Source organism: Embiotoca jacksoni, unplaced genomic scaffold (assembly GCF_022577435.1).
Source record: "Embiotoca jacksoni isolate LCO1_2020_lvr unplaced genomic scaffold, fEmbJac1.0.p SCAF_2, whole genome shotgun sequence".
Lineage (NCBI taxonomy): Eukaryota > Metazoa > Chordata > Actinopteri > Embiotocidae > Embiotoca > Embiotoca jacksoni.
In genome coordinates, this window is record NW_027185340.1 from 23,137,468 (window position 1) to 23,147,935 (window position 10,468).

Consider the following 10,468-nt stretch of genomic DNA (forward strand, 5'->3'; position numbering starts at 1 on the left):
GTACGTTACATTACATTACTGCTACATTACTTATTTGTTCGCAACAGCCTCAATCAATCAATCAATCATTCCCCTTCTAATATCACTTACGTGAGAATGGTATTTTCTTTTATCAAATTGGTCAAAGTCTTTCATTTATCCAATATGAACAGAAACTGCATTCTGATAAAGAATCTTTTAATTAAACTATTATTCATTTATATTTCATGTATATATGATCATATTTACCTTGCTCTTATCTTCGACTTTTTTCTTCTCCTGGTTTGTTGTTCACTTTGTTTTGTAGTTTACTTTGTTTATTCTGTAGTCTACATTAACGAAGTTGGTACAGAAACTATTCGCGCTGACCTCCAGCGACTGTCGTGTGACGTCAACACGCTGCCGTCGCTTCTACGCATGCGCGGAGCAATCAGGAAACGCTCATGTTGACGGAATCGCTGCTTCAGTTATGTCTTGTAAATAAGGGGAACAACAGGTACGACTTCACGATGCTCTCGTTCTCGCTTTTAATTGGCGACGGTGTCAGAACTGTGTGTCCGAATATTTCAGAGAGCGGTTGCTTTTATTGGGTTTGTTTATTAGACGAGACATGACAGTTGTCGTGCTAATAGTGCTAGGCTAGCTCTTATTACCCTTACAGTATGGTTTTAAAAAGCCTCCCTTTCCTGTGTGAATAATGATCACCACACACTGGGAGAACAAAGGAGATAGTGGAGCTGCAGTGGCTTTATAAGTGGCTGCAGGTAGTTATAACTCCGGCTGGCACCTGGAGCTCACGTTTACTCTCATTAGGTTGATCTGCTGATCACCACGTATCTTGTCGATGTTTTATTAAAGTTGTTGAAAATGTTGATCTTAGTATGTCCTTTTAGAAATACACTGATCTTACATTTTCTTTTGCAATACAGACTGAAACTTAAAGCCAGGTTCGCTCCGTCTGATACAACCAACGTGTGTGTGTGTGTGTGTGTGTGTGTGTCCCCTTATATTTATTGTGGTCCAGCAGATTGGACTGGATCCAGTTCCAGTCCCAGCAATGGTGTGCTGCCACTCCTGCCCCCGGCTCACCTCCCGCTCGTCAGCCTACACTCTGGCCCTCGGCCTGGGCTTTGTCATCTTGGGGACCAGTCGTATCGTGCTGCTCAAACTCTCTGCCAATGCAGGTGACTGTCTGACTGACAAGGATACAGACGGGACTTCATCTACGCAGCGATACAAATATTTAATAACTCTCTCATTTCACTGAGTAAAACTGTTTTAATTTTTACGCTGTGTATTTTACCGAAGTGTTCTCAGCTGGTTAACTGTGTCTCTTTGTTCTGTTCTGATTGCAGAAAACAAGTATGACTTCCTCCCTGCATCCGTCAATCTCCTTGCTGAGGCGCTCAAACTGCTCTTCTGTCTGGTTATGTCAGTTCGGGTCATAGTCCGAGGTAAACGTGGAGGTCACAGCTGTATCAGTGTGTTTACATGCATAGAAATGTCCTGGTTATGATCAGCTTTTTCACATATCTGGATTTCTTCAGGGTTACTGTGGGTTTTTAGGACTTGTTTGTGATTGGTCAGATGCTGCAAACTTACTTTTTTAAGTGAGCATGCTCATGGCTGAACTAGAAGAACCAGAGTTGACTTAGCGAGTTGACGCCCTCTTTTCTGTGTACACTTAGCACAATTACATTTGTCAGGATTAATGAAGCCTAACAAACGTAATCCTGTCTCAAGATACGCCCTCCTCCCAGTTTGGAGACACCTGGATATGCTGACTGGAGCACTTGGAGAGAAACCAGGATACTGTCCCATGTATCCAGTAATAAAATAGTTAAATCTACTTTCTTATTTAGATGGGAGATATCACTGAAATACTGAACTATTGAAGTCTGTATAAGACAGGTTAGAAGAAGCCTGTTTTCCAACACACAGTCACATTAATTTTAGGGTTACAGTTGTAGGAATGTCAGATAAATCATTTCAAAATGACCTGTTTGTAGTTGTAAACATCACGCCCACCTGCTCACCAGTAAAATGTTATCTGTAAACAGCATATTAGTATTTATGATATCCTGACTAAAGATCAAAACCAGGATGAGCCTCATAACCTCTCATGTCTGTGCAAGTACTCGTTGTTTGTGTGATTTATGAATGAAGTGTGTTCACTCGCTGTGTTTTCTTCAGAGGGTCGATCATGCAGAGAGCTGGCCTGGGCCTCCAGCTCTTCCTTCCTCAGCTCCCTGAAGTGGGCCGTCCCTGCTTTCCTCTACTTTCTCGACAACCTCATCATCTTCTATGTGATGACCTATCTGCAGCCTGTAGGTTCACACTGACCGCTTCCTTTACATTAGAGGTTTTAGAGGAGATTTTGTTTCATGACTTCCAATAATTCAACAAAATAACCTCACTGTGCTGTTTACTCCTTATCTGACTGTAGATTTTACTGTCTCACATCATGACAGTTTTTACAAAATGTTCTACTCACGTTATGCTGTTTGATTCACATGCCGGTTTATCTCTGAGCCTGCTGTTCTTCTTCTTGTTCCCAGGCCATGGCTGTGTTGTTCTCCAACTTTGTCATCCTGACCACAGCTGTGCTCTTTAGACTTGTTCTGAAGTAAGTGGCTCCTTTGATAATGCTGTAATGTTCTGCTCCGTGAAAGGACAGTCTGTTTTAGGTGATACGTGTCAATCTGTGTGTATGTTGATACACTTGCTGTTGCTTTTCCCTCCCTTGTTGCTTTTTGTGTGACCTTATTAGATGAGACGTCTCCCTTTTTCTTTTCTTTCAGTAGCTGCAAAGTAAGGATCTTATTTATGACACTGTAGACACACTGTAGGACAGTGTAACTGAATTTTTTTTTTGTACGTGTCACACTGCGGGTCAAATGGAATTCACCCAAGTTGCCAGTTTTATTTAGTCCCTGCAGGAAATAATTAACACCGATTCTAATCTCTGCAATATTTGTGGGATCCGCCATTTTGCAACATTTTCCTGTGATTTCTCCGCAATAAAAAAACTGCTGAAGGCGTTACAGCATAAAGACGTGATTCCAAACTATCTGCATATATAAACTAAATAACTCCTCATGTACAGTCAGCAAAGCTCTTTGCCTCTCCTCTCATCCTGAAAACAAACCACATACTGACTGACTAAAAACAACTGCAAAACTAGGGGAGTATGGGAAATGTGGTCATATTATGAAAATGAGGCTACTAATTGTCACGAGTTTTATACACTTTATACACTCTTCCAGTTGTATTTTGCACTTTGTTTTTTATTCAAAGAGTATCTGTTGAATAAATATTATGTAAAAATAATTTAAAGCATCTATTTTTTTTTATTTTTTTACTGCAGATGTAGCCTATGTATTCTATACTGCAGTTACACACTGTCTGTTTTGTAAACTACATCACTTTTATGACTCTAGAATTTCTTTGTAACGTTGAGCCCTACCGTTCTTTAAATTCAGAAAATAAATAGAGAACTAAACTATTTTTCAGCTATTTCTGTGATGTGCAGATTGCATATAATTCAATAGAAGTGATTGTGTACTATAAATCTAGAAGTAATTTAAAAAGCAAAAAAAAAAACATTTTTTTTGTCCGACTTGCAATTTTTGCTGATTCATGTAATTTCACCACAAAATATCAAGGGCCTCTTAATTTTTTTTCAAATCTTCCACAAATTCAAACATTTCCAATCACGACAATCATAAAATACTCTTTATTTACCATTTATTGGTACACCATTTCATCGAAGTAGACATTTTGTGCACCATGTAAACAATACTGTGTAATTAAATACTAATAGATTATGTCATGATTAGTTCAACTTTTCTTTCTCATCAGGAGGCACCTGTCCTGGGTTCAGTGGGCAGCATTGGTTATCCTCTTCCTGTCTATCGTTTCCTTGACAACGGGATCTGGAAGCAGCCAAAACTCAGTAGCTGTGCCAGGCCTCCACTCAAACCCCCTCTCTACCTCCTCCAACTCCTGCCTCCTCTACACACAGCTTCTGGAGCAGATGAGGAACAGCAGGTGATGTGATGACTGAAGAATTATTTACCGCATTGGACAAAGTACCCGCAGTCTCGATGTCAGTGTTTAATACAGTTTGAATCGACGCTCATGATTGAGTGATTCTCTGTGCTGCAGTGAAACCCTGTACTTTCTGCTTCATGCTGCTTCCAAACAAATGCAGCTTTAGCATTTATTATTATTATTCAGTTCCAGGACAACGTAGCATCAGAGGATGTCGCCTGTGAAGTCGAGAAGTGAAAGAATTGGTTGATTCATCCATTTGTTAACTGACACACATTAGTCACAAATGCGATAGTTTTGACTGCTAGTCGGGCAAAAGTACAAATCTGTAAACAAGATGTCTCCTTAGGCTCTGGGAATTTAGGAGCATTTGTTTTACAACTTATTACATTTAATTGCACAAATAACCAATGAATTCACGGAGCAAATGTATGAGGGTGAATCAGTAATGACCAGAAGAATCCAAGAATGATCCAAGAAACATAGGAGGAGATGACACATTACATAACCTGTCAAATACACCTGCTCACTCATGAGTCAGTGAGGTTCTTATGTTTCCTGTTTCATATCTCGGCTCCTTCTGCAGTGCCAGTGACTCCTGGACATCGTCCCTGCCCGGTCAGGCCTGGAGGGACAGGATAGTGGAGAGGCTTCGCTCACTCGGCGTGGGTCACATCCTGCTCGTCCTCCAGTGCTTTATCTCCGCCATGGCCAACATCTACAATGAGAAGATTCTTAAAGAGGGAGACGAGCTCACTGAGAGCATCTTCATTCAGAACAGTAAACTGTGAGAAGCAGCGTGTGAAGACGATACTGAAGCCGCAGACACACGGCTAACTCTCATGCTAATCTTACTCCTTTGCTGCGTGGTTTTGCAGGTACGCCTTCGGTGTGGTGTTTAATGGTCTGACCCTCGGGCTCGGCAGCGAGGCACGAGGCCTCACCGTGCACTGTGGCCTCCTCCATGGACACAATGTCTACTCCCTGGGCCTGGTGCTGGTCACTGGTGAGTACCGGTGGGACAAGGACAAGTCCTCATGCCTAAAAGATGAAACACGTGATCTGTCAGTGTCTTCCAAAATAACCGGATGTTTTCTTATGAGAGGCCCCTCTGATGAAGTTTAGGCAATTTAAATAATTGGGTAAAGGAATAGTACAACATTTTGTATGATATACTTGTTTGCTTTCCTGCAGAGGAGATTGATACCATACTCCATCCTGTCTGTTACAAAATCATCACTTTTGAAGCTCAGTATATAAAAAAACATGTATCATCAAGTTCCTTCAAAAGCTAAAAGAAAGCAAAATGTCTTCCCTATTCGAACAACCTCCAAAACACACCAGCTGCTCACTGAACTCCTGCTTCATGTCGGCGTTCACGTGAACCAGCAACAGTGAACACAACAGCTGTGTGTGTGTGACTCATGAGTGTTTTCGTAAATGTTAGACCTTTCTGTATCATCGGCATAGCTTCACTGATTCTAAATAATAAAGTATACGGCTGCTGCTATATTATATATAGTCAGAAGGTTTTCCTCTAAAAGATAAATGAAATGAGGTATTTATTCTAGTTGTTTTGCAGAATACAGATGGTTCTCTGCACCGTTGAGCACATTTGGATTCAAATTCATTGTCCAGATCAGCAAATTTGACCTTTAGCCATAAATGCTTTATTTTAATATTAAATGTGATAGCGGTGCATTTGACCTCAATCTAAAGAATGTCAGTTAAGATAACGGCGCTGTGTGCCACACTATCACTTGGACAGGACTGGTGAGAGCCGGGTTACGCTCGAAAGGATCTAGTTTGTATAATGTCTGCAAACTAACCAGCTTCATATTTAACCTGCAGATAAAAGGAGTTTGTTCATCTTTTTATCTGAGGAAGAAAAAAAAAAGCATATTTCCCATAACGTCAAACTATTCTGTTAAAGTTCAAAAAAAACTTTACGATCATGGTTATTGACATTAAAAGACTCTTTACATTGTGACTAGGTTTGGGCGTTGGTCTCCAGTTTTAATTCCGGAGACTTTTCAGGACAACAACAATATCACAGTTTTTTGGTGGTGATATGACAAAGTCATGCGACCACTTCTCTTTGAACTAAATACAAACACAGACCATTATATCAAACAATTCATGCTGTAATTTGTCTGGACACCACAAGTGGTCATGTTTCATTTTAAGCTTTTGAAAATAGCCAATGCTGTGTGGATAACAAGTTTTAGTCTCTGTAAAAAGCTGCAAAGTCATTAAAATCAATAAGAGGTTGTGTTGACAGTGTATGACTGAGCTAAGACAGCAATAGTGTGCATTCGAAGGACTCATACTCGTCTCTGTCTCCTCCTCAGCTGCCCTGGGTTTATCTGTGGCCTTCATCTTAAAATTCAGAGACAACATGTTCCACGTGCTGACGGGCCAGATCACCACCGTTCTGGTTACCGGCCTCTCCCTCTTCCTCTTCGACTTCCACCCTTCGCTGGACTTCTTCCTCCAGGCTCCAATGGTCCTGCTGGCCATCTTTATCTACAACGCCAGCCGGCTCAAAGACCCGGAATACAGCCTGCAGCAGGAAAAGCTACGGGTCATCAACGGAGAGGTGTTCGAGAGGTCCAGAGGGGTAGGGAACCAACCACAAACCTCCTGTAGTCACGCACACAAGCCCACACACTCCTTTTCTCCCACTGCTTCACTCACCTCACCCAGATGTATAGCCACTTCGTCTCCTCCCACGCACATACCAGCTTCTCTGTAGGAAACTTGGCTCTCGTGTCTCTATAATGGGATTTCTTCAGTGCGGGAGGAAACCTGATTCCCTGCTATGAAAACAGCATCCAGAGTCATGCTGGAGCCACATGATTCCATTTCTGGTGGATTTTGAAAGAGGAAGCTATTTAACAACACAGCTATCTACAGGGGCCTTATGAAGACACTGTCCTGGAGTGAGCAGGACTTTGTAGTTGTTCTCATCACCTGTCTTCTACTGAGGGAAACCCCTGTTGTATGTGAAATACGACAGGGTTCCCACGGGTCAGGGAAGTTCAGGGAATATCAGGGCATTTTTGAAACTTTTTTCCAGACAGGGAAAGTCAGAGGGTTGGATCATGTTTTTGGGCAAAGTCATGAAATATCAGGATATTTTGTTTTGCAACACGAAGAAGCCAGCATGCTTCTGACCGCTCCCATTGGAGAAAATGTTTGTATGTTTGTAAGGTTTTTTGCACAAGGCTCGGTGTGTTTATAAGCACGGGCCGAGTTGTGTGTGATCATAATAAATGTGCAGTAAGTTTAAGCACTGAACACTTTTGACCTGTGAGGTTGCAAATTGATGGGAATAAACAACACAGCTATCACAAGCTGTCTGTTTCTTGTCTGCTCAGCACAAAGCCAGCCTGTTTTTCTGTTTATTATAGGTCATTGAATTTCAGCTTTTCAGTCTGTGAAAGTCAGGGAATTTTACATTTGACTTAAATAGGAAACGCTGATACTAGTTATGGGATGTATTCCTTGTTTCTCTGGTCGAGGACTATCCAAAACAAATCGCCGGTTAACAGCTGTGGCTTTCAAATGTGAGGTATTTCCTCTCTGTGTTTTCAAGGCTGTAAATACTCCCCACCAATATCTGAAAACAACTTAGAAAGTTGGTATGATACTAAGATGTTAATGTGTGAAATACCTCAGTGTCTGAAAATGTGTCCTCTGCTGCATCAGCGTTTCCCACGTAGGCTCTACCGGGGTGGGACACCCAGGTACATAAGACCACTCAGTTTTAACGTGGGTAAATCTCATAGTAGAGAGCCTTAGTTCACTCTTTTCAAACAAACCAATTTGGGGCCATATATCTGTCTGAGTCTCTGTGCACAACCGCCTCGCTAACATCTACTGATTTTAGAGACGCTGGTAAATTGTAGCACAGAAAATGACCTGGGTTTCACTCTCGCCCTGTAAATGCACGAGTCTGCACATTGGTCACACGCTGCGCCTCCCGCCACATGTAAATTCTCCTGTGCGAGACGAGACGAGACGCTGCTGCATTCATTGTGATGTCCTCTTTGTGTGTTCTGTTGCAGGACGGCGAAGAGCTGGAGCTCCTGACGAAGCCCAACACAGACAGTGAATCTGAGGAGGAGTCTTTGTAGTGCTGATTTTCCTCCACTGCTGCCAAGCTGCACAGTAGACTTGTACTGTCGGACGCAGCATGGTCGATAATTCTGTGAAGGCATTTATTTGAATGAGGGAAAACAGTGAAGGACAGCGTTCATGGATTGTGATGGACTCTGGAGGGACTCTTGGAATCACTCATACTATTGTGTATATTTTGAAACGTGCCTGTCTGTGGATGACTGCCTGTGGATGACTGCCTGTGGATGACTGTCTGTGGATGACTGCCTGTGGATGACTGTCTGTGGATGACTGCCTGTGGATGACTGCCTGTGGATGACTGTCTGTGGATGACTGTCTGTGGATGACTGTCTGTGGATGACTGCCTGTGGATGACTGTCTGTGGATGACTGCCTGTGGATGACTGTCTGTGGATGACTGCCTGTGGATGACTGCCTGTGGATGACTGCCTGTGGATGACTGCTGTGGATGACTGCCTGTGGATGACTGCCTGTGGATGACTGCCTGTGGATGACTGCTGTGTATGACTGTCTGTGGATGACTGTCTGTGGATGACTGCTGTGGATGACTGCCTGTGGATGACTGTCTGTGGATGACTGCCTGTGGATGACTGCCTGTGGATGACTGTCTGTGGATGACTGCCTGTGGATGACTGCCTGTGGATGACTGTCTGTGGATGACTGCTGTGGATGACTGCCTGTGGATGACTGTCTGTGGATGACTGCTGTGGATGACTGCTGTGGATGACTGTCTGTGGATGACTGCTGTGGATGACTGTCTGTGGATGACTGCTGTGGATGACTGCCTGTGGATGACTGTCTGTGGATGACTGCTGTGGATGACTGCCTGTGGATGACTGCCTGTGGATGACTGTCTGTGGATGACTGTCTGTGGATGACTGCCTGTGGATGACTGCCTGTGGATGACTGTCTGTGGATGACTGCTGTGGATGACTGCCTGTGGATGACTGTCTGTGGATGACTGCTGTGGATGACTGTCTGTGGATGACTGCTGTGGATGACTGCCTGTGGATGACTGCTGTGGATGACTGCTGTGGATGACTGTCTGTGGATGACTGCTGTGGATGACTGCCTGTGGATGACTGTCTGTGGATGACTGCCTGTGGATGACTGCCTGTGGATGACTGTCTGTGGATGACTGCCTGTGGATGACTGCCTGTGGATGACTGTCTGTGGATGACTGCTGTGGATGACTGTCTGTGGATGACTGCTGTGGATGACTGCCTGTGGATGACTGCTGTGGATGACTGCTGTGGATGACTGCTGTGGATGACTGTCTGTGGATGACTGTCTGTGGATGACTGCTGTCAGAAGCACCAGCTTTATTTGTCATTTGGGAACATGAAGGGTTTCTGTTATAAATCTTGTATTTCTTCTCATGCTTACTGTTGTATTTGCTGCTCTTTGACTGCTTGCAGTGAATTACACAACAAGTAGTTCCGACCCAGCGATCTGATTGGTCAACTGTACATTAAGGTTCGAAGACCAGCAGCCATGTTTCAGACAATTTTATGATTGTATCAGGCTTCAGACTTTTTAAACTGTGGTGAAGTTAAAGTTTGTATTCATTCTATGATCAACTCAGACTGTGTTTAAATAATGTGGAAAATGTCAGTAACATAGCTCAGTACAAATCCATAAACTATAGTGATGTTCCTCTAATTGGGAGAGGGTGTGGCTCAGATGGTACTGTGGGTTGCACACTAATCAGAAGATTGGTGGTTTGATCCCCACATGCCTAAGTGTCATTGAGCAAGACACTGAACCCTAAGTTGCTCCCGATGTTGTACCATCGGTGTGTGAATGTTCTCCTGATGGCAGCACCTTGCATGGTGATCCGTCTCATTAGTGTGTGAATGGGTGAATGGAGAACCATGTTAAAGCGCTTCGAGACCAAAAGGTGATAAAGCACTGTACAAGTACAGACCATTTAGCATTTTAATTGTAAGCTCGTTTCGATGGCAGTATCAAAGGATTTTTTTTTCAGCTCAGCTCTTTTGCAGTAGTTTTGGAACCAGAACCATGGGTATTAACATAATGGACCACTAATGCCTGAATCTTTGTAAAAGCACAACAAACTTACTTCTGCTTTTCTTACTTGGCCTCGAACAGTTTTTGTCTAACTGTGAAATGGTAGGAAATACGTTTCTCTTCAGATCATTGTTTTGTGCCATAAGATAATAACCAATGAATGCTGTTTGTTGTGAATTAAATTGCAAGCAAACTGTTTCGATTCTGTCTAAATATAAATAGTCAGAAGCAGCAACATCATTACAATAAAGTCTAGAGGTCTT

The 10,468-nt window shown here is 42.9% G+C and overlaps 1 protein-coding gene across 2 annotated transcripts; it reads left to right on the forward strand.

Moving 5' to 3' along the window:
- Positions 1-396: 396 nt before the first annotated feature.
- On the forward strand, positions 397-10,402 carry slc35a5 (solute carrier family 35 member A5). 2 transcript variants are annotated; one of them, XM_069155090.1, is made up of 10 exons: positions 397-475; positions 1,007-1,163; positions 1,335-1,433; positions 2,173-2,306; positions 2,538-2,605; positions 3,841-4,029; positions 4,619-4,819; positions 4,911-5,038; positions 6,384-6,652; positions 8,103-10,402. In XM_069155090.1, the coding sequence occupies exons 2-10, from the start codon at positions 1,037-1,039 to the stop codon at positions 8,169-8,171; spliced, it is 1,284 nt and encodes a 427-aa protein (XP_069011191.1). In that variant the 5' UTR covers positions 397-475; positions 1,007-1,036; the 3' UTR covers positions 8,172-10,402. The 2 variants fall into 2 exon arrangements, with proteins under 2 accessions (XP_069011191.1, XP_069011193.1); XM_069155092.1 differs by having other exon boundaries at positions 409-475; positions 1,004-1,163.
- The last annotated feature ends 66 nt before the right edge of the window (positions 10,403-10,468 follow it).

What these genes read in the sequence shown, in the direction of transcription:
- slc35a5 (XM_069155090.1), top strand. Translation starts at nt 1,037, where the DNA reads ATGGTGTGCTGCCACTCCTGCCCCCGGCTCACCTCCCGCTCGTCAGCC. An exon ending in AGTTCGGGTCATAGTCCGAG is followed by an intron (nt 1,434 to 2,172) that starts GTAAACGTGGAG and finishes TGTTTTCTTCAG; the next exon opens with AGGGTCGATCATGCAGAGAG. An exon ending in TGATGACCTATCTGCAGCCT is followed by an intron (nt 2,307 to 2,537) that starts GTAGGTTCACAC and finishes TCTTGTTCCCAG; the next exon opens with GCCATGGCTGTGTTGTTCTC.